The sequence below is a fragment of the Myotis myotis genome, unplaced genomic scaffold (genome assembly GCF_014108235.1).
Source record: "Myotis myotis isolate mMyoMyo1 unplaced genomic scaffold, mMyoMyo1.p scaffold_m19_p_2, whole genome shotgun sequence".
Lineage (NCBI taxonomy): Eukaryota > Metazoa > Chordata > Mammalia > Chiroptera > Vespertilionidae > Myotis > Myotis myotis.
Genome location: NW_023416324.1, coordinates 66,714,644 through 66,739,243, shown reverse-complemented (window position 1 = coordinate 66,739,243; position 24,600 = coordinate 66,714,644). Strand labels below are relative to the sequence as shown.

At 41.4% G+C, this 24,600-nt stretch overlaps 1 protein-coding gene and 1 pseudogene across 1 annotated transcript; one reads left to right on the top strand and one right to left on the bottom strand.

Annotated features, from left to right (window-relative positions):
- Nucleotides 1–687: 687 nt before the first annotated feature.
- Nucleotides 688–23,404, bottom strand: LOC118676666 (annotated as a pseudogene).
- On the top strand, nt 18,646–19,935 carry LOC118677478 (cAMP-dependent protein kinase type I-alpha regulatory subunit-like). Its single transcript, XM_036352611.1, is given in 1 exon segment — nt 18,646–19,935. A coding segment is annotated over 1 exon segment (1,290 nt).
- Nucleotides 23,405–24,600: the final 1,196 nt, after the last annotated feature.

The following is a 24,600-nucleotide window of genomic DNA, read 5'->3' as shown; positions in this document are numbered from 1 at the left end:
TGCATGATCTCACGACCCTAAAGAAAGCAGAGTTATGCTTGTAGATTCCACCCCTCTGCCAGCTGTGGGCATCATATTCAATGAGAAATTGATCTTCATAGCAAAAGCATAGTTTTGTTTCAACAGAAGCACCTTAAAGGCACACAAGAATTGTGGTGCAAATGAGATTACAAAATACTGCCTCATTCTTTACTATTTTAAATGCACTTTGAGTCAAAGGTGGTGACCTCATTCCTGGGTAATTGTCATGGGAGAGAAGCTTAAAGAGCCCAGAGCACATGGAGGGTCCCATCCCTCAGAGAGAGCAGGGAAACAGGTTCAGACAGGTGTGCATATCCTTTCTGCATCATTAAGTCCATACTTCACTTTATTTTGAGAACCTAGAGATCAGTGAATATAGTAATAAAATGCTAGTTGGGGCCCTGTTGGATGGCAGCTCATAGAATCACCCCTATTTTTTGAACACATGGTGTGTATGTGGTAGGAGCCAAATATACAGTGATGAAGATGATCAAGTAGATGAGATCATGAGGTAGTAATAGAGACAGCTGTAAACAAGTCATTTTAATTTTGCAATTATATAGAAGTGCTGTGGTAGCTGGGAGATCAGCACAATGTTTAGCCCAAGGAAGAAACCTGATGCAATCTCAGGAAACCAGGAAATAGCAGTGGGTGAGGACAGACAGAAGCTGGCAAATAAAGGGAGAAGGGTGAGCAGCTAGGTCTTTAAGAAGTCTGTGTCCTGTGTGCAAAGGTCCAGAGTCAAGAGACTACATACAGCGTGTGCAGTTACAAGCAGTCCATTCTAACCACAAAGGTCCTAAGCCCTACACCCCTGAAAAGAATTCTTAAAGTGTTGAGCTGACCCTGAAAAAAATTTTTCCTTCTAATTCACCATCTTTATAAATGTGTGGCAGGAATTTGGAGATGATTCCAATGGACAGCCCAGTAGACTTTATATCTGAACATAAATTCAGGAGAAATTCCAAGACATATTGAGAGGCCCAAAGGACAACAAAGTTAAGATGCACATCTTGTAATTTCTGTTTCTTGCTGTGATAAGTACACTCTTTCTGTTGAGCATTTAAAATTTTGATGTGTATTGGCCACAGTTTGCATGGTCCCTAGCAAATAGGAGAGACCGCCAGGTTCCTGAAACCTTTGCCAACCTAATGTCCTATCAAAATGTCCTTCTGACAGATGACACAAGTACCTTCTACTTGTACTTCGCATATCTTTATAATCAGTAAAGTTAAATGTTTTATCTCTTATACTTTTGCCCATTTAAAAAATGTCTTTGCTGCTCTTTGCTCCCAGATTCATAAGGATTATTACAGCTGAAGAAATAAGAATAATAATACAGATTGCCAATGTTTTCCTCATCACACCATTTGTCTTTTTGCCTTATTTAAACCTTTACTATGAATAAATCATCTTCTAACTTGTTTTTCATTTCTTTAAATTAATTAATTCAATCAAAATTGAGCTTGTTTTTTTGTTTTGTTTTGTACATCACACCCTGGTATTTTTTGGTAATCACTACTTATTTTTAAACTTTTCTTGGGCAAAACTACCATGGCACACATACTAATAAAATGGGCCACAGTGTTATGCTATTATAACATAAGGAGGGCCACAGTGTTATGCTATTATAACATAAGGAGCCCTTTGTAGTATCTTTGCTAAACATTCTCGGCCTATCTATAAAAGAAAATTGGCCTATTTCCTTCATTGGACCCGGGAGTGCTCAAGTAGTGTGCTGGCTGTCATATAAAAGAGCTCTATAAATATTGAAGGCCAGATGTTTAGAGTTTCTTGAATCTCTTCTTTTAGTTGATTTATCTCTTTTCTCTTCTTCTCAGATTCCTTTTCAAATCCCTCAATAAGTAGTTCTTCTTGAATCTGTAGAAGAGGAGAGAATTCTCTTTTGAAAATCCCAATTAGCAGTACTTTGTATTTAACAACTGCTGCAGCTAAGCACATGTTCTATTTTTCTACTAACTTAGTTGCACTTTGATACATTTGTCCAAAATGTCCAAATATTTGGACCTCATAGTGGGAGTATCCATGCTTTATGCCTTTCTAAGATCCCTCAGTGTGACTTCCCTGGGGGAGGAGTTGGGTTGTTCCAGCCTTTAAGGATGCTTTTTGGGAATGTTGGAGGTTCAATTCAAATTATTTCTTGATTCCACTGAAGTAGGATGACTACACACGTGTAACACATAATGGGAATTTCTGAGTCTCTATAGAACACTGGTTATTAAAAGCACGCATTTTACTCTGGATGCACAGAATAAATCAGGCAGATCTTGATACGAATGCAGCAAACATTAGAGCTTTCTGCATCCTATCTAGCATATCAGGCACAATCTGACATCTTCCACCAGATGGATCTACATGAAATTTCTTTGATGGTTGTAACAAACATCCTAAGGACTACAGGACTAAGGTCCTATTCACTTGGGGGCACAATGAGCCAGTTCAGGAGTCTGGGGCATGTCATTTGCACCGTGCAGAAGGTGCCAAATCAAGGACTTAGGGCTTTAGAATGACCCGATTAATTTGGCATTTCACTGACTCATATGCCTTTGGGTTTCCTTCAGGGTTTATGACTTCAGTTAAATGTTTTGTCCTCTCCTTCATGAAGACCCAGGTTGTTGATTGCCCTCTATCCACTGCCCAGACCCCACCCGGACTTACCTTCTGCTTGTGCTCCAGCATTCTTTCCTGCTCCTTCAGGCGGCTTTCGCTTTGTCTCCCAGTCTTCTCCTTCAGTTGGACTAGGTGTTCCTGGAAGCTTTTATCTTGGGCATCCAATTTTTCCTGCTGTTCCTTGTGTTTCTCCCTTAGCAGCTCCTGTTCTTTCTCAGCTTCCTAATTCTTGGCATTCTCAGCTGTTCACCAAGGGTTTCACAGAGGAAAGAAAATAATTTATGCTCAGCTGTACCCTCCTGAGGTCAGAGGCTAAAGGGACTTTAAGATGGTAAGGAGAATGTGATGGAAAGGCGTAATTGGCTGATTAAGCTACCAGAATTCCCCGGGTTAGTTTCAGTTTAGTTGACTTGTTTAACAGGACTGGAAGCGCCTTGTTTCAGGAGGGTTTTGCTCTCACACCTGTTGCAGGCACTACAGGAACCTCCCCTCCCCTCTGTGACCAGAGCCCTGTGCTATACCTGCTAGAGCCTTCTCCCCATCAGTGAGGGCTTTGTCTGCCTGCAGGATGGATTCCTTTGTTGCAGCCTGTGACTGTACAAAGCTCTGGAGAACCTCATGTGCCTGGAAAAAAAATTTAAAAAAAGGAGGGGCAAGGAGTCTTGTTAAATAAAACTACAAACTTGACCCAGTAAATTCTTCATCGTTCTTAGGATCCCACAATGGTTCCCTTCCTTCCACAGTCACAATAAATAACCCAACCCTGGCCCATGTGGCTCAGTTGTTTGGAGCTTTGGACCTTACTCCAAATGGTTGTGGGATCAATTCATACCCAGGACACATACCCAGGTTGTGGGTTCTATCCCCAGTCAGTGCATGTGTGGGAGGCAACCAACTGATGTCTCTTTCTCTTAAAAAACAAAACAAAAACAAAACATTAAATAAACCAAACCTTTTTAGTTAGAATAAAACTCTCAATAGCAACCTCTTTCCTATCTCTCCAGCTTCCTATCCTAATATGGCAGCTACCATCCACCCCAGGTTACAGACATCTAGGCTTATGTACAGTTCTATACACATCCTGCATTGTTTGCAGTCTCTGCACATTCTTTTTCTTCTAACTGGATGCTCAGCTATCCTTTCTTTACTCAGATAGCATGTATTGATACTTCAACTTGTAGCTTCTCCCTCCTCTTCCAGAAAGCTTTGCTAAACTTCCTTCAGAGATTTGAATGGCTGCCAGGTACACAGACCTGCTCTACCAGCTCTACCACTTACTGTCTATCTGCTCTTAGGTAACTTATTAGCTTCTCAGTGCATCTCATTCCTCAGGTGTATAATGGAGATGATATTATTCTAATAAATTGATAATCCAAACACAGCACCCAAGATGATACATGCAATAGAAAGTGAGTGCTCAATATATGTTAAGCGTCACAATTATCATCATCAGCAGCAGCAGCAGCAGCAGCATCACTATCAGTGTATACTTGTGTGATGATCATATCCCATCATATCCAATTGAATATTTATATGTTCCTTTTCAGTAAGGTCATAAACTTTTTGAGACTATTGTTTCTTTAATTATATATCTCCTATACTTAGCACAAAACTATTACACTGTTTGTTAAATAAATGTTCTATTTCACCTAGATTTTGGATAATAATAAATCCCATATTTAGAAAGAAATATTTCTGGTTTATGTAAAACCAGTGTCTAACTTATCTAATCTAATAAAAAAGAAACATGCAAATTGACCACACCTCCGCTACGCTCCAAGCTACGCCCACCAGCCAATCATAGCAACTATGTACAAATTAACACAACCAAGATGGCGGCCAGCAGCCATGGAGCTGGAGCAAGCAGGAGGCTGGGTTGCTCCGGCAATGGAGGAAGCCAAGCTTCCCACCTGCCCTGGACGGCTGTGGCCTCTGTGCAAGGCAACAAAGTTTCAATTATAGAAGATAAATAAATTACAGATACCTGATTCCAGCCAGCCTCCACTGGGAGTTTGGGTGGCTATGGGGCCATAGCCAGCCTGCAAACAGCCATTAGCCCCTCACTCAGGCTGGCCAGGCACCCCAGCAGGGACCCCCACCCTGAAGGGGCTGTGACCAGCCTGCAAACAGCCATCAGCCCCTCACCCAGGCTGGCCAGGGACCCCAGAGGGACCCCCTCCCTGATCTGGGACACCCTTCTTGGCAAACCAGCTGACCCCACCCAGGCACCAAGCCTCTATCCTATATAATAAAAGGGTAATATGAAAATTGACCCTAACAGCAGAACAACTGGGAATGACTGGTCACTATGACACACACTGACCACCAGGTGACAGACGCTCAATGCAGGAGCTGCCCCCTGGTGGTCAGTGCACTCTCACAGAGGGAGCTCTGCTCAGCCATAAGCCAGGCTGATGACTGCCAGTACAGCAGGGATGGTGGGAGCCTCTCCTGCCTCCTCAGCAGCACTAAGGATGTCTGACTGCAGCTTAGGCCTGCTCCCCGCTTACAAGTGGACATCCCCCGAGGGCTCCCGGGCTGACAGAGGGATGTCTGACTGCCAGCTTAGGCTCAATCCCCCAGGGAGCAGACCTAAGCCAGCAGGTGGTCATCCCCCGAGGGGTCCCAGACCAAGAGGGCACAGGCCGGGCTGAGGGCCCCCCCAAGTGCACAAATTTTTGTGCACCACACCTCTAGTTATGGATATAAAAGACAAAAATTTAGGTCTTGCCATGCTTTCCTTTTTCTCCATCAATGGTATGGTGTGGTTTTAAATTTTAAAAAAGCATCCACAAGACCCACTGACCCCAATACCCTATCCTTCTCCCCTCTTTTTATATCTTACCGTCACTCCTTTCCTGGGCACCATGTTATAGGATTGTTCAAGGTTGTGCATTGCTTCTAAGTACAGCTTGAATCCATAAGGCACAGAGACAGTTTCTCTTGAAATACTTTCCATCAAGGGCTCTGAAAGCTGCTTAAGCTGAGCCTGGCAATATTTGCCAGATGCCTCTCCATTCTACAGCAAGAAATACTCATTCTTCATGGCTATGGTTTCCTGTTAGGGAAATGTGGAGAAACCCAAAGGAGAGAAGTTGTTAGAAGGGAAGGTCCAACTGTGATCTTCTTGGAAGAAGCTGTCTCACTTGCAGTCAAGATGGTGAAATAGCTACATGCTGTGCTCATCTCCTCTAGGACCAGGTTAAATTTACAATTAAATCATAGAACAACCATCAAGAACCATCTGTAGACTAGCTGAAAAGAAGCCCTGTAATGAAAAATATAAAGAAACACCACAATAAAACTGGTAGGAGGCACAGAGATGTGGAGCCCACAGGTCTCACACTTATGTGTGGCAATTGAGAATAGGAGGCATATCTCAGTGGCTAACTGACCTCCTGTGGAATGATGGGTCCCAGCCCACACTCGGTTTCCCACTTCAAGAAACCAGTACCAGGAAGAGAAATTCCCACAATGTCTGTCTGTGAAAACCTGGAGGGATTGTGAATGAATGAGGAGGGCTTCGGGAGTCTCAGGTGTTCTCTTTGAGGGGCTTAGGAAATGACTCACTTGCTCACAAACGCACTTGCCCTAGTTTTGCAATGGCAGCAGTTTGAAAGGCTCCAGGGCTATACAGGAGAGAATGTAATTGACTAGTGTCAGGGCTATGGTGCAGGGGCAGAGGTCAGGGTGGCTCTCTCTGGGGAGAAGTGGGGACAGGTGCTCATGGCTCCTTTGATAAGCACTCTCCCCACCCAGCTGGCAGGCACAATTTAAGCTCTATAATAACATGGCTAACATAATTTATATAGAGGCCCGGTGCATCATGCACTGTTGGTGGGATTTTAAGTTGGTGCAGCCACCATGTAAAACAGTGAGGAGATTCTGCAAACGATTAAAAATGGAACTTCTGTATGACCCAGCAATTCCACTGCTGGGTATTTATCTGAAGAAATCCAAAACACTAATTTATAAAGATATATGCACCCCACATTATTGCAGGATTATTTACAATAGCCTAGGTATCTAAGCAACTTAAGTGTCCATCAATAGGTAATTGGCAAAGAAATGGTACATACATACAATGAATATTATTCAGTCATATAAAAGAATGAAATGTTGCCATTTGTGACAACATGGATGGACTGAGAAGGCATTATACTAAAGAAGGCAGACAGAGAAAGACAAATACCATATGATTTCACTTGGAACCTAAAAAACCAAGGAAATGTAAAAACAAAATGGAAACAAACTTATAAATATAGAGAATAAGTTGGTGATTGCCAGATGGGAAGCAGTTTGGAGTGATGGGGGAAACAGGAAAGGGGATTATGAAGTACAAATTATCAGTTATAAAAACAGTCACAGGGATTTAAAGTACAGCATAGGGAATAAAGCCAATAATACTGTAATAACTTTGGTGCTAGAACAGCATTAAAGTTATTGGGGTGATAACTCTGTCAGTTATATAAATTTCTAATCACTATATTGTATACCTGAAACTAATATAATATTGTATGTCAACTGTAATTGAAAGAATTAAAAAGAAAACTAAAAGAAGCAGTGTGATGGCATCCGGGTGGACTGGGAATTGGAATGACCAGGCATCATATGGAAAGTCCCTTATTCACTTTGGCTCAGGTCCAACCCCTGTGAAATTATGAAGTCAGTAGACATGGTGGCTTCCCCCAAAATTGATATAAAATTGACACATGACATTATAATAGTTTTAGGTATACAACTCAGTGAACCATTATTCATATACATTGTGAAGTGATCACCACAATAAGTCGTTAACATCCTCACTTTATCTATCTATATAAAAGGCTAATATGCTAAGTGTCCATCCAGGTAACGGCATCGCTTAGCAATACCCAGCTTCCTCTCCCTAGCAACGACTAGCCTCTGTGAAGTTTCTACAGCCCAGTCTTTATAGCCAGGTGGAAACATTTTAAACTTTAACCAAATGTCTGTGAAGTGTTTTCCCATGCTTTATTTAATTTGATCCTCCCAGAAGTCCTGGAGTAGGTAGATAGGAGACTTTATGGAATCCTATTTTCTTTTCCTTAGCCAGAAAATAAAGATTTAGAAAGCTCAGAAATTCAACCCAACTGAAAAGAAGAAATGGTGGACCTTGAAAATGACTTCAGGCTTTCTCACTGCACAGTATATAGTCAAACACTGCTACAGTTAAATATTTTACCCTTTGTTCTCCATGTGTGGCCTACAATAATAATCTGCTTCATGTTAATATTTATTGCTGTGTTGCTGACAATTACCTGGAAGAGAAGTTGGGGTGCTTCACTGGGCTGGAAAAAATTTAGCTACATCAGAAAGCAGGTCTAAATAAGCACATTCATTCTATCCTCTACACTAAAAGAGAAACATGGTAATTGGAGTACGACCGCTACCCTTTTCATTGGCTAATCAGCGAGATATGCAAATTAACTGTCAGCCAAGATGGCAGCCGGCAGCCAGGCAGCTTGAAACTAACATGAGGCTTGCTTGCTTCAGTGACGGAGGACTACAATGTTCCCCGCCTGCCGCTGCAGGCCTCTGAGCCTGCAGTTTAAGAAACTCTGTAACAAATACCACTGGACTTCAGCCAGCAGGATTGCAACATTGTAAGCAAAGGCCAGGAACCTACTTTCAGCAGCGGAGGCCTAAGAGCTGGAGCCAAGCCTCAAAGCTAAAGCTGGCCCAGAATAAAAAAAAAGAAAAGAAAAAAAGGAGCAGTTGGGAGCTTCAGTAACCCCCAGCCTGAAAACAGCCCTCAGCCCCTCACGCAGACTGGCCAGGCACCCCAGTGGGGACCCCCACCCTGAAGGGTGTGTGACCAGCTGCAAACAGCCATCATCCCCTCACCCAGGCTGGCCAGGCACATCTGTGGGGACCCCCACCCTGATCCAGGACACCCTTCAGGGCAAACCAGCCGGCCCCACCCATGCACCAGGACTCTACCCTGCCGGGGTCCAACCCCAGCAGGTCCAGGGGTTCCCAAAGGCGTAGACGGAGTCGGCGAAGAAGGAATGACACGGAGACAGCGTTCAGTTGATCAGCAGCCTAGCCAGGATCTCCAGCCAGGATCTCCAGCCAAGTTCTGGTCTGGATCTCCAGAGAGGTTCTGCTGTTTATTGTCTTGTTACATCCGTATTTATACCAGTTGATTTTAATCCTGTCAATTTCTATTACAAAGGTTAGGGCGTTTCTTATCTCCATTCTAGGGAGTAAAGATTATGTAGCTTAAGCATGATTCTTTGTAGTTAAAGTGATTAACTACCCGCCTGGCACTTAGTTAAGGAGTTTCATCCCCTCCCTAACTTCAGGGAAAAATCCCTACCTGGGGAAACAACCTTTCTCGGAGAGGTGACCTTGTTTAAAACACACAGCGCTAAGGGGAGCAAACATATTAAGAACAGTATGCTATATACGCCAGGTCCCTTGAAACATATGCTGTACAGATGTTTCTTTCCTGCAGCGACTGTGTCAAGCAGCAAGGATGGACCGGCTTCCGGCACTACCCTATATAGTAAAAGGGTAATATGCCTCCCAGCACTGGGATCAGCAGAGCCATGAGGCCTCTTGGCACCGGGATCAGCATAACAGGGGGCAGTGCCCAAACCCCCTGATCGCCCTGTGGCTCTGTGTGTGACAGGGGGCAGGGCCACAACCTCCCTATCCACCCTGCTCTGTTCGTGACAGGGGAAGGCGCCCCAACCTCCTGATCAGCCCTGCTCTGTGCCTGATAGGGGGGAGCTCCCCAACACCCCGCCCCCCACGGGCCCTGCTCTGTGTGTGACAGGGTAGAGCCATAACCTCCCCATCGGCCCTGCCTTGAGTGTGAGAGTGGTGGCGCCCCAACCCCCTGATCGGCCCTGCTCTGTGGGTGATAGAGGGCGGTGCCCCACCCCCTGATGGGCCCTGCTCTGTGTGTGACGGGGGCAGTGCTCCAACTCCCTGATTGGCCCTGCTCTGTGCATGACAGGGTACAGAGCCCCAACCCCCCTGATGGGCCCTGCTCTGTGAGTGACAAGGGGCAGTGCCCCAACCCCCTGATTGGCCCTGCTCTGTGCATGACAGGGGGTGGCGCCGCAACCTCCCCATTGACCCTGCCTTGAGTGTGACAGGGGACGGTGCCCCAACCCCCCAATTTGCCCTACCCTGATCTTGACTGAGGGTGGCATCACAACCTCCCAATCTCCCCGCTCTGTGCATGACAGGGGGCAGCGCCCCAACTCCCCAGTCAGCCCTGCTCTGGGCCCGACCAGGGGCTGCACCTAGGGATTGGGCCTGCCCTCTGTCACCCGGGAGCAGGCCTAAGTGAGCAGGTTGTTATCTCCTGAGGGGTCCTAGACTGTGAGAGGGCACAGGCCGGGCTGAGGGACCCCCCCCCCCGGGGGTGCACAAAATTTTGTGCACCTGGCCTCTAGTATATATATAAAAGGCCAAGTTGACTTGGGCATATGCGATACATATAAAGCTCTCGCTAGTGCCAATCAATCACATGTGTGTGTTTTGCTCTGTCATTGTCTGTCATGAATTTGGTTGACATGTCTATTATATAGAAAGGGCAAATAGTGATATATTTCTTCTAATTAATTTCCTTTCAATGTGCGCAAATTCATTCACTGGGCCACTAGTATAGTTATAAACATTTATTTTTCTTTGGATGTGAAGTTGTAGGATTTACTCCCTAGCATCATTCAAATATGCAACCCAGGTTTATGCATGGTTCCTTTATCGGTAGTATGTTGACCAACAATGAGCAATGGTTAGTTCAATATGACTTTCCTCTACAAACTTGGGTTACTATGGATAAAATATATACATAGCAAATCAATTACCCACTAGTGAGTTTAGCGGTCTCTGAACAGAGTTTTAAGCTGGTCATAATTTTTTTCAATGAGGGTTTGATTGTGCAAAAATATAGAAACAAGATGTATTTGCTGTACTTTGACATTTTAATGAAGTTGCTTTTATTCTATATGAACTGAGACATTTTTGTAACCTATAAAATAGTCAAAGGCACACTCAAAGACAAACTTTCAGTGAAGGTGCTGATAGTGAGTAGAATTTTGATGTCTTCTAAGAGTTCTCTACCCTGGGGTTCAATCCCTACATAGTCCTTGGACCCATGGGTATGATGAGTATTAATCCTATGATTAGATTATGTTACACAGTCCAGCTTGACTTTAAGATGGAAATTTTCAGGTGGGTATTATCTAACTACATGAGCCCTTTAAAAGAAGATTTCTCCAGTTGATGTCAGAGTAGGTAGTCACAGAAATTAGAAACAATACAAAAAGATCTGATAAATCATTGCTGACTTGAAGATGGAGGGGAGTTTCCTAGAACCTTCATTTGATCATATAAGCCCATTTGAACCTTGTTTTCAGCATGTGGTACACTGAGCAGGGCACCCATATCTTGTTCTGTACTCTGACCTGAAGAACTATGTGTTTTTGTATGCTGCTAAGCACACGATCTTTTGTTTTGCAACAATAGAACATAAAAACATTATCTTTTAGAAAAAGCATGTACAGTATCCTATAGAGGCCAGTCACTCAGAACAATCCAGGCTCATTCTACAGTTAAAAACACGTGAACTCAGGAGTCACAGAAAGGGAATCTAGGCATCATTATAGAAGGGCAGTATTCATGAAAGATGTAGCTAAGATATCTTACCATAAGCTTCTTTTGTCATCCTTGAAGGAGCGCTCCATGAATATTGCAATAGCTTCCCTCTCAGAGGCTGTATGAAGGTCCAGCAGCTCCTGCAGCATGTCTGTGGGGAAGCTCACTCTCTTGGCCATCTGGTTGCTGTAGTGGTCAGCTGCCATCTGTAGAGCCAGTGAGTTCTCTTGCTCAGCCAGAGTTGTCACTGTGTTCTCCAAACAAGGCACTGCTCCACTGTTGATGGCATCCACATAGGCCTTTGCCTGAGCCCCCAGCCCTGAATGACACATTATATTTAGAAAATTAAAAGGAATTTCTCACTCACTGTTTTACAAGCTTTCAAGATCAGCATTCTAAAAATCGCAACAATTTTACTGAAATGAAGTCTGTTTTCTTTTTTTTCTCCCATATTCCTCCTTGTTGCCTCCTCCTTTTACTTTTATGTGTCTACTTTCTAATAAAGACATTATTGTCTATTCTATTCACTCTTTTTAATTTATGGATTTATCACGTTCTAGTATGAAAATAATAATCTCATCCAACACATTCAAGAATTTCCTAGAATAATTTCCCGTTGAAGTTATAAAATGAGTTTCTCTTATAGGTAAGTAAAGTAGGTAATTTGTGGGCACTATTTCAAACTGAATGTGGGGCCCTTTTAAAAAATCAAGAATTTCAGGACAGTGACACAAACATTAAACCAAGCCTGGGACCATCTCAGCATAGGGCACTGTGTGTCTGCCCAGTTGGCATATCCGTGAATCTAGCCTGCTCATAAGGCTATAGTTAAATTTTCTTCTCAAACGCTAAGGAGATATCAGAGGCTTATGTTCTGCTATATATTTTTTCTAACTGGTGTAAATTCTCAAAATATCTTGTGTATCCTCAACAAGACACACTCATCTCATTGGTCTTCTCATCACCATGCAGATTCCTCTCCTTAACAGCAGCTTGTGCTTATGTCATTAGTGTATTAGTCTCATGAGATACAGTAGGCTTCAACAATCCCACATACAGGGAAACTTTAATGAAAAAACATGCATGTCTATGTGTGGCATGAATGTCTGTTTTTTCATATCACATAGAGAAGGGAACAAAATTACCAACAAATTCAAAGAGCAATCACACACACTGAACTGCAAAGAAACTTGCTGTAACAACGAAGACTCACGATTTCCAGTCATAATGATTTCTTCACTTAGAGTCTTGGTTTTTGCATGTGTAAGGATATATTGACATAAATTTTTGAATTGCTCCTGAAAATTCCATTCTAGTTGGTTTTCTGACATATCCTACACCTAGTGTAATACTTTTTTGTCATTTGTAGGCTGGTCAAAGACAAAGCACTTCCGCCTTGGAAAGAACTTCCTGATATACTCTCTAGGCATGTTGGACTTCTGGGTTTGGGGATCCTCGCCTAAAAAAAGAAAAACACTAATCACTGATGAAGCAGTCTTCAGGCAAGGAGGTTGAAGACATTCATTTCCAGGGATTTTTGCATCACTGTAACACTGGTTCCTGTAAGTCTCCTTTTATCTAATCATGCAAATCAACCTAATGCTAATAATTTACCAAAGCATATATTTTATTTATTTATTTATTTATTTATTTATTTATTTATTTATTTATTTATTATTTTCAGAGCTAAGAGCATAGAAAGTATTTCTGGAGAAAATAGGAGATGGACATCCATCCCAAGTGAAGAAACTTATGGTTATTTTCCTTAGCCCTTCCATGGTGCCCAATGGTTTAACTGTTTATTATTTTTGAATGATAGATTAATCTCCAATACGGTCACAAATACTTTTGGTATTATAGTCCTCAGGCCATAAATAAAATGTGGGCTCTAAAGTGACAGTGAATTGTTTTCCGGTAGAAATAAGGATATTTATGATACTGCTGGAAAAAGTTTCATGTGAAGGAAAGACAATACTCAAAACAGTAAATAAAAACTCCTAAAAATCAAAGTTAAAAAATACAAGCAATATAAATACATTCATAGATTTTTTAGCAGACATCATCAAAAAGTAATGTTAACCTAATGCCACTTGGAGACCACACCTGTTTTTTATATCAGTTTATATTAAATGTCACACAGTGTGATTTTAGGCATATGTCATCTGTTCAATAAAAGATTCTTGAATGAATAAATAAATTATTAAATAAGCAAAAATGGATATGTTCGTAGGTACTACCTATTATTCTCCCTGCTAAATGTACTCAGTGTTGAGTTTATTATTTCAACATGACAAAATATTGTATGAGGCTATAGAAGGAAGAGAGCAATATTATGAAAAACAAGTAATAAAGGATTTGACAGTCTTATAGGAAGGATACGTCAATGATTTTTTTGGGTGGAGATATTTATATAAATATCCTTTATATGAAGAATGTAACCATGCAGACTATTAAAATAGACAACATGAAATGTACTTAAACAATAAAGTCATTGATATGTTTGTGATTCTGTGTTTATCATCTTCTATACTAATGAGCATGTTTTGCTAAATAGAAATAGATGAGCTCTGAACAATATGTAACAAAAATATTTGAGCCTTAAGAAGTTTTAGCACTAGTTATCATCCATTACACTTATTTTTCATGATGTCAATTTTTCAAAAATCATTTTGTCCAACAATGTATTCTATATTTTCTCAGCCAACTTAAGTTCTGGTCACTTGAGTTTTTTTTCAGTAATAATAACAACTAAAACCATACCCACCTGTCATACACATATCACCATTAGCATGGGCCTCAATTCAATAAAAATAAAGATTGACCTAAGTGCTGAGAAACAGGCTCAGTTGGTCCCACCTCCTACTGAACCCTGTGCCACTCAGACCATCCTCTGGTAACTGGAATGAACTTCAAGGCATTCTCCAGGCACTCATCTTCAGTGATGGTGCATCAATCTAACTTCAGCTCCAGCTTGAAATCCGGTACAACCCAAACAAAGTCTGGAAAGAAACTCACAAACTTGGCTGAGTCATCTCCTTCACCAGAGCTGGGAGATTAGCTTTGTTAGTTCAGTCACATAGCTGGGATCTTAGCTAAGGAATAAGAAGTGCTCCACGCTAAAATTTCCAGATCTCACCCAGAAACAATTTTTATTAACGTTCCCATTAATCCTGTGTTCTTTTCACTCAACCATGATTATTGACACGAGGAAACAACAACGACAAAAATAGTCTCAGTTACATTCCTGTAGCCTTCATGGCACATGGTGGTTGGGTTCCTGGAAGGATACTGCAGCTGCTCCAGGGCCTGGTAGTTGATGTGGTTCATGCTGTTGTAGATAAACATGCTGCTTAGAAGCACAGCCAGGGCAAAGATTTATGAGTCATTCTTAGGGTTTCCCTAGAAAGTGCATTACAGTAGGGGACTTAGATGTCTATTGTTTTTTTGTTGTTGTTGTTGTTTTTTAAAATATATTTTATTGATTTTTTTACAGAGAGGAAGGGAGAGAGATAGAGAGTTAGAAACATCGATGAGAGAGAAACATCGATCAGCTGCCTCCTGCACATCTCCTACTGGGGATGTGCCCGCAACCCAGGTACATGCCCTTGACTGGAATCGAACCTGGGACCCTTCAGTCCGCAGGTCGACGCTCTATCCACTGAGCCAAACCGGTTTTGGCTATTGTTTTTTTTTATTTGTTTTTATTTTTGAAAATGAAAAATAAAAATTAAAAAAATAGGGTTTTTTTGGCTAATACTCACTTGAGGATACTTTTTCTATTGATTTTTTAGAGAGAGTGGAATGAATGAAATGGAGGGAGGAAAGAAGGGAGAGAGAGAGAGAGAGAGAGAGAGAGAGAGAGAGAGAGAGAGAGGGATGTGAGAGAGACATATCCATTGGTTGCCACCTGCTTCCCCCTTCCTCGGGACTGGAATTGAACTTGCCACCCAGGTACGTGCTCTTGACAGGAAATTGAAACTTCAACCCTTCAGTTCACAGGCCAACGCTCTAACCACTGAGTCACATCAGCCAGGGCAAAAAACTACCATTTTAATCAAAATTTTACTTTAAAGATGTAAAAATAAAATGAAAATGTTAGAGTTTTTTTTAAAAAAAATACATTTACTATAAAATTAATGAGAGAAAAAATTCTCAAAGCCAAACTGTAGATGATGCCTGTTTTCTAAATGTGAACACAGTAATGCAAGGTTTAAGCGTATAAATGTCTTTCTCTCAACAGACACATTTTTCCAATTTATCTCTCATCTTACAATATAATCCATCACTAACATACAAATCACACCTAAAACTAGACTTACTTAGGTTTTAGTCTGTTTTTTGTTTGTTTGTTTGTTTGTTTTTCACAAAAACAAGCTTGGTAGCTATGAGTTCATATTAAATTGTGTCTTAAGGCTCAATTCAAATTCCAGTATTATGTTTATCATCACATAAACAACAATGAAAATAAAGCCTGCAGTGAGCACAATTAATAAGTGATCTAAAACAAGTGGAACAATGGTGGGAAGCTACAAAAGCTGACTTTTATTTCAGTCAGAAACCATGAAGCCTTCTAGTGCCATGCGATATACAAATTGTACTCTCTCGCAACAGCTTTAGTGTCTCAAATGCTAGGAACTAGTAAAAACTTTAAGCTTGACGAACTCCAATGTGGAAATACTACTCCAAGCATTTGACCTGAAGTGACTGAGCAGGTACTTAAAAAAGTTAATGCATGAAAAACCTGAGAGCATGAGACATCCTTTAAGAAAGGGATCTTTAAATGAACTTCTGACTCTGGAGGGCCTCTACCCTTCACTTCTAATTAAGCATAGAAGAAAAACAGAGACTGGCTAATTTGTTGGGTTTTTTTTAATCCAAATAAAATGCTAACTTAATGGAATCCTTAGTTATTCAAAGTCATAGGTGAACCACACAGTAAGCCAAGGATAACAATCCAGATCTATTGTTAAAAGTACAAGTTCATGGACAGAATTATCATAATGCCATTTTAAATATTATCTACTTTTTTTAAAAAAAACACACAAATCTTCATCATTTAGGCAAAAAACAAATTTTACTTTTCTTCAAAGAGATGTCAATGATAAATGTGATTAAAACATTTGAGTAAAACCTTTTGTCATTTTTTTCCTTGACCTACTGAATATTTTCCAGTTCCATTTTGTAGTTTCATTGGATGACTTTGGGAAAATAACATGGCAAATATTGCTGTTATATAATACAAAAGAGGCTCTCATTTATAAGCAAACCTGGAACTTAGAAGGGCGTTGGAAATATGTCAGTGAAGAGCTCATTTAAAAAACTATTCAGCATTTAGTATGTAGAGAATTGGAATGCACAATTAAAGACTGTAGTTCTTGTGGAGAGCATTATGCTAAGTGAAATAAGCCAGTCAATGAAGGAAAAATACCACATGATCTCACTCATTCATGGATAATAGAGACCATTATAAACTTTTGAACAATAATAGATACAGAGGCAGAGCTGCCTCAAACAGATTGTCAAACTGCAGCAGGAAGGCCGGGGAGGGTTGCGGGGCAGGAGGTAGGGGGGTAAGAGATCAACTAAAGGACTTGTATGCATGCATAGAAGCATAACCAGTGGACATAAGACATTGGGGGATAGGGGAGGCTAGGGGATTGTCTAGGGCGGGGGGATAAAATGGACACATATGTAATACCCTTTGTAATACTTTAAGCAATAAAAAAAAAAAAAAATAAAGACTGTAGTTCTTGAAGAAGTGTGATAAAACCTCATTTATCAAAAGACCTTGGTGTCAAAGAGTGCCCTTGCGCCCTCTTCTAACGCTGTAGGAATACATCAGATTTGGATTTCCCTAGGTCTACTACTTCCTTTTAAAAAAAAACAGAACAAGGGTATTGAGCTGCAACTACAACTGACTAGTTCAAAAACTGTTTTAAAAGTTAGGTTTGTATATTATAAATTGTACACTCAAAACCATCTCTTACAGTCCAAGGTAAGTAACCCAGCCAGCTTAAATCAAAGGTTTTCTCACCTAGGTCCCAGTACATGGATGATGGACTCAAGTACTTACTATACTGGGAAGTAGAGATCAAGAAAGTATTTATTGGTCAAAGCTTCAGTTACACAGGATGTGTCCTTGAATCAGATCCCTCTTCAACTCAAGCACTCCTTTACTGACAGAACTTTGTAAATCACACCAAGAAAATCACCCCAGATGGCAAGAGCTAACACATTTGAAATGCGGTCACTGTAGCTTTTTACCTGAACTGCAGAAGCAATTGTGGAGGATGGACTGGATCTAGCCTTCCCCAGTGTTGTAGGACTGAGCGAGTCAGTGAGCTCACCAATAAAATTATAGTAAATTAGAAATATGCTGATATACACCAGAGGGGCAGAACTGTTAGCCCCCGAGAGAAGGAAACTATCCCCAGAACTAGAAGCTTTTTAAATTTAGATTTTCTAAATTCATTCTCCCTCCCCATCTTTTTTTTTCCTTCTCGGTAATGGAAGCCAAAGGTGCATTAGTGCTACTTTCAACTAAGACTCACGCTAACATAAATAAGGAGAAAAGATTGAATTGCAAGTAACACTATAAATACAAAATATTTATATTATTCCATAATAGTGCTTTTTGTGGGTCTAACTCGTGTTTTTAGAGAAGTCAGCACAAAATTCTTCTTTAAAAAATATATATTCCTGGTGTAGCTGAAGCTTTTCTGGAGATTTTTAAGTAGATTATTTCACTGTAATCCATTTTCATGAGTCCTACCTCCAACCCCATTAATCCCTTACAATTTAACTGTAGGTCCCATGGATTATAGTTTCCTCTGAGAATGACTGCATTAGGATCTCAATTTTTGTATCCCTGATACGCTGTTCTGATAACACTGCATATTATTAATCCTCTACTATGCTCTTGGTCTTTGCTTCATTCACTGCCATATCTGTAGCACCTAACACAAAGCCCTGAATGCAGCTGTCCAATAAGTATTTAACTTGTACTTGTTGCCCCAGTGTAAAAATAAAATGATCTATTCTTAATCAAAGTATTGAGTTTACCAAGAAAGTAAGTTCTACAAAATAGAAGTTTGCTTCATTATTCCTAATTAAATTTGTAGCTTAGAGAAATACATCGTGAAAGTTGAGGTGACAAATTAAAATGTAAGTGGAGTATCAAGAACAAAAAATTCTTTCCCGGGCTGCTGCCGGGTCGGTTCCGGTGGAGCCTCCGCGGAGCCGCTATGGCAGAGTGGGTCCTGCCTGGGAAGGAAGCGCTGAGCGAGCTCAGCCAGCGGCAGACTCGCAGCCAGCCGCTGCCCCGCGCTGGCCTCCTCGAGTCCCCGGAGAACGAGAACCATGGTCTCTGGTACCACTGCAGCCACTGAGGAGGAGCGCAGCCTCCGGCAATGTGAGCTCTATGTGCAGAAGCACAACATTCAGGCCCTGCTGAAGGATTCCATTGTGCAGTTGTGCGCTGCTCGAACAGAGAGAACCATGGCATTCCTCAGGGAATACTTCCAGAGGTTGGAGAAGGAGGAGGCCAAACAGATTCAGAATCTGCAGAAAGCAAGCACTCGTGGAGATTCGAGAGAGGATGAAATCTCTCCTCCACCCAACCCAGTGGTTAAAGGCCGGAGACAGCGAGGTGCTATCAGCGCTGAAGTCTACACAGAGGAAGATGCTGCATGATATGTTAGAAAGGTTATACCAAAAGATTATAAGACAATGGCTGCGTTAGCCAAGGCCATTGAAAAGAATGTGCTGTTTTCACATCTTGATGATAATGAGAGAAGTGATATTTTTGACGCCATGTTTCCGCTTTCCTTTATTGCTGGAGAGACCGTTATTCAGCAAGGTGATGAAGGGGACAACTTCTATGTGATTGATCAAGGAGAGATGGATGTCTATGTCAACAATGAATGGGCAACCAGTGTTGGGGAAGGAGGAAGCTTTGGAGAACTTGCTTGGATTTATGGAACACCTCGAGCAGCCACTGTCAAAGCTAAGACAAATGTGAAATTGTGGGGTATTGACCGAGACAGCTATAGAAGAATCCTTATGGGAAGCACTCTGAGAAAGTGGGAGATGTATGAGGAGTTTCTTAGTAAAGTGTCTATTTTAGAATCCTTTGGCAAGTGGGAATGCCTCACAGTAGCTGATGCATTGGAACCAGTCCAGTTTGAAGATGGGCAGAAGATTGTGGTGCAGGGAGAACCAGGGGATGAGTTCTTCATTATCTTAGAGGGGTCAGCCGCTGTGCTACGGCGTAGATCAGAAAACGAAGAGTTTGTTGAAGTGGGAAGATTGGGGCCTTCTGATTATTTTGGTGAAATAGCACTACTGATGAATCGCCCCCAAGCTGCCACGGTGGTGGCTCGTGGCCCTTTGAAGTGCGTTAAGCTGGACCGACCTAGATTTGAACGTGTTCTTGGCCCTTGTTCAGATATCCTCAAACGAAACATCCAGCAGTACAATAGTTTCATGTCACTGTCTGAAATCTGCCTCCCGTGCCTCCCTTTTCACCTCCCCAATCCATGCCTCACTCGAACACTGCTTTATTTTCCCTATTGGCAGCACCACGTGGCCACTGGCATTGCAGCTTCTTGTCTGTTTATATTAAAGTTGCTTTTATTGCACTGTTTTTAATTTGGAGCATTAACTGAATGCTCCTACACAGTTAAATAAATAGAAAGTTCTATGGAGACTTTGCTGTTACTGCTTCTCTTTGTGCAGTGTTAGTATTCCACCTGGCAATACGTGCCATGCTTTTTGGTGAGGGCAGATCCCTGCACCAAATAATACCATAGAGTAATGTTGTAACAGTGCAAGATGTTTTTTTAAGTGATATAATTTTCTAATTATCATAAGCATATTTTAGACTGTGGCCATTTATGCTGTATTTCTTTATAGAATAAATGATTTCTCATTAAGCTCTAAGGATTAGGAAAAGTGATATAGAAAAAATCTCAGAAAGATATCTGCCTGTGTTTAAACTAGATTAAGGGTGGGAAAATACCCATTTTTTTCTAGTTATCAGGTGGATATGACCTGTTATGTTTTCTTCTTCCTTATAACCAGAATTTATGTCAAGCAAATTTGCCTGGTATTGATTATATCTTGTTATTGTTTCCTCTCCAGTTCTAAAATACATTTAGGTGTAGCTATTCATACCTGCCTTTTGAGTTTGAAACTAAATCATAGGCTGCAAATACTAATTATGATTTAACTACATCTGCCTCAGCTCAGAAATTCTGAATAGACCTTTATTGATCCAGCTAGTGTCAAATGTTGATCATAAGATGCTGAATTGAGAATTAGAATTCCAGGTCTTCACTCATGGTTGTTGACTTAGAGCTTTTGGTTAGTGTACATCTTTCAGTTGACTCCAGCGTAATCTGTGTTCATTAACACAGATTCCAGGAGATTGGATTTGCTGGGAATAGATAGAATATATGGAGCAAAAGTCATAACAAAGACTGAGGTGATGTTGCTAAAAGAAGAAATGCCAGGTGGAGAGTTCATTGTTGGGAACTTTGCCCCCCTAAATTCACTGGGGCAAGAGATTTTGGGGAAAAGTTTTTTACTTTGGTTTGACGTTTTCCCCTCCTTTTTACATCAACTAAAATTTAGGGCGGGTGGGGGTGGGGTGGGGTGTGCCTGTGTTGTTGCAAATTGGACTCAAAGGCCGTCCTGCTGAAAAGTTCTGCTTTCCTATCTAGCTTTATTCTCTGGCAGATGTTTTGTTCTTTTAAAGTAAGCTAAAAAACAAAAAAAAATTCTTTGCCTTACTTTTCCCACATCGCCCAGGCCCTCAGTGTCCAGAAGGACCAGAGTGTGGTTCGGCTTCGAGGGGTGGGGTACACACCACATCCAGTTGCCCTTGGTTTCAGACCTCACTGTGGAGCCCAGGCAGAATCCTGCAAAGAAAGAGGGGAAAGTGTATAGAGTAACAGCAGATAGTCCAGGCTGCCAATAGGTTACATTGGTTAAACTTGTCAGAATGTGAGTGCCTGGCTGGGAGAAAGTTGCTTTCATTTCAGCAAGAACAGCCTAACCAATCTTCATACATATTGAGGACCTTCTCAATAAACACTTTGTATCCTCTATTTACCTCATTCTATCATTTGTAGTTCAAGTTATGTCACATTACAGAACTAATATAACCTCTACTGACCTTTATGTATGTGTGTGTGTGTATATATATATATATATATTTAATCCTCATCTGAGGACATGTTTATTGATTTTAGAGAGAGGGAGATGATAGATAGATAGATAGATAGATAGATAGATAGATAGATAGATTGAGAGATAAAATTTGACATGAGAAAGGGAAACATTGATTTGCTGCCTCTTGTACAAACTCCAACCTGGGACTGAACCTGCAACCTAGGTATGTACCCTCACCCAGAATCAAACCTGTGACCTTTTGGTGTACAGGACAATGCTCCAACCAACTGAGCCCCCCAGTCATGGCTTGACCTTTCTATTCTGACACTGAAGAGCTCCCTTGTCCTTCAGGTTCTGGAGGATTTCAACCAGTGGGAAGCATCAAAAGGAGACCAGAGGCCAGACATGCGTTCTCCTCACTTTCCTCCTAGTGAGCCAGGTGTCCTAGTGCCTCTGTTCCTTTACCTTCGGCCACACCCCCTTCCATGCCATGTCTCTGGTCTTTCCACATTCTAGTATCCACTTTTGCTTGCCTCATCTGGCTATAGTAGTTTTAGAGTCTACCTGGCCATTGCTATTGCCACTCTCTTTATGCATCCTCATCCCACATTGGTTCTTTGTGCTGTACTTATGCCCTTGTAAATCATCCCCCATTAAGTGCGCTTCACTACCCCTGAGTGGGTCATCTAAGTCCTGCCAGGACCTGGATAATAAAGCAGCTTTTGTTGGATTTTTTCCCTCCCCTTTACCCTTGTATTTTCCTCAATTTTTTTTTCTCTTCTAAAAAATGATGAGTTCTTTGCTCACTGCTTCAAGTGGGGACAAAATGGAGGGGAAAACAGAAAGGACCTGTGAGATTGTTCTAGACACTCTTTCCAAAGGCAGAAATTAAACACACAGTGGGAGAGGGTGTGAGGTATATGCCAAGGAACCCACTGATGATATATCTAGTCCCACAGTCCAAGATTTTGACCTCTGCCATTTCCCAATGTCTCCTTCAATGAAAAATGAAAATGAACATGATAAAATACCTAGGGGAGGTTGAGTCAGCATGGCTGAAGCCTTTCAATTTCTACATCCAGAGTATATTCCACAGACAGAATATAAAGCCTGAGGTTGTCTGCACTCTTCTACATGTGATAGTGTTTGATTGCTTTCTGACTAATCCATAGTAATCTGATGTTCCCATTACCCCAGTAAAGAAAGGCAGGGTATAATTGGAGGTCACTGGTCTCAGCTTTGGGAGGTAAAATAAGTTGTCAACAAAGAGAGAGCGTTCACTTATGAGAGAGAGAGAGAGAGAGAGAGAGAGAGAGAGAGAGAGAATTCATCAAAGCTTTGTTATGAAATGAAGCAAACAGTTGGATGGTAGCCCCATTGAAATATGGGATATACAGAATATACTGCTATTTGCTTTACCTCCTATCCCTTTTTAAAAACAGCAACTATTGACAATATTTGTATGCTAGAGTTTAGAGCAGAAGTAATGTAGGAGAAAGGAAGGGAATACTTTCTAGAGCTGAGCTGACTAATGGGTGGATCATTGATAGGGCTAGGGAACTCTTTATTCCTGAACAAATGAGTGAGATTTTGTGGACAGATGGGTTTGAAGTTATAAATCTAGCAATGAAACTTAAAAGTTTTCTTCACTGGGAGGAATGAGGCTCTTTTTTAAGATGACCACGAGAGAGACATGATCAGCCTCTGTTATCACTGTCTCCAACCTAATGGTCCCCACCCCAGAACAACACTCACCCTGGTTCTTTCCTGCCAGGCATTTCATCAGGTAGGATTTTCCTGTCCAATACAGACCTGCAATAGCCACCACCATCACAGGCTTAGACATCTTGTCTAGAATCTCTAGTGCTTTTGGATTTACTGTCAGCTAATTATTCTGATTTTCCACCAGATAGATGGGGTCCATCATGGTGTATCCAGAGGCCATGGTGAGCTGTAACCCAGAGGAACAACTTAGTACAACAGAAGATCCTGAAGTCATTAACTAATGGTTACAGAGGTTATTTGCATATCAGCTTTACACTCCTGGAGAGTATATATCAGTTTCCTACATTTTGTATGTTTCTAAAAGATAAGTATTTAGTCTAATGTGTCAAGGCCTAGTACAGATTCCTCATGTACAGTATTATATTGATCTATAAATGAACCTTAAAACAACCTTGCCCATGTGATGCATAAGAGGATTATAATGAGAAAAACAAACAAACCACTAATGATGGAGCCTTGAGAAGGTTAACATACTGGGGGCAAGTTGAGGCAGAATGGGACATGCAGGAGATGAGGAGTGACCAGAGAAGATACCTGGAGTTCCAGAGTGATTTGTTTTCTTGCTAACTGCATATATTCTCTGAGTACCTACCATTTGCTGGGCACTGGTCTATGTGTTCAGTATCAAGTGGTGAACAAAATGGATACCAATTCCTGCCTCATGAAACTCTATCCTAGTGGGAGGAGACAGACAATACAGAAAGAAAATAAGCAGCATGCATAGTATATGTATATTAGATGAGTTTATATAGAGGGTGGTCAGGGAAGGCCTGCCTCTCAGAGAAAGAGAAATAACTGTGATCTTTGACCTTGAGGAGGACAGGTTTAGTGAATCTCAGAGCAGGAGAGGGCTGGAAGAGGGGAGACATTGAAAGGAAGATGAAGAGATGAAGAATGTGGCTCCTTCTCAAAATACAATAGGACAACCCAGCCAGTTTTGCTCAGTGGATAGAGCATCAGCCTGCGGACTGAAGGGTCCCAGGCTCAATTTCAGTCAAGATCATATGCCCAGGTTGTGGGCTCAATCCCCAGTGGGGGCATGCAGGAGGCAGCAGATCAATGATTCTCTCTCATCATTGATGTTTCTATCTCTCTCTCCCTCTCCCTTCCTCTCTAAAATCAATAAAAATATATTTAAAAAGCACACAATAAGACAGAGAAAGATAAGTGTCACATGATCTTGCTCATATGTGGAATCTAAAGAACATAATAAACTGATGAACAAAATATATCCAGAAACATGTAAACAGAATAAACTATAGAATATCAGAGGAAGGTGGGGGTGGGTGGATGGGAAGTGATTAACCAAATAACTTCTCTGCATATATGTGTAACCAGTAGACATAGACAGTAGTG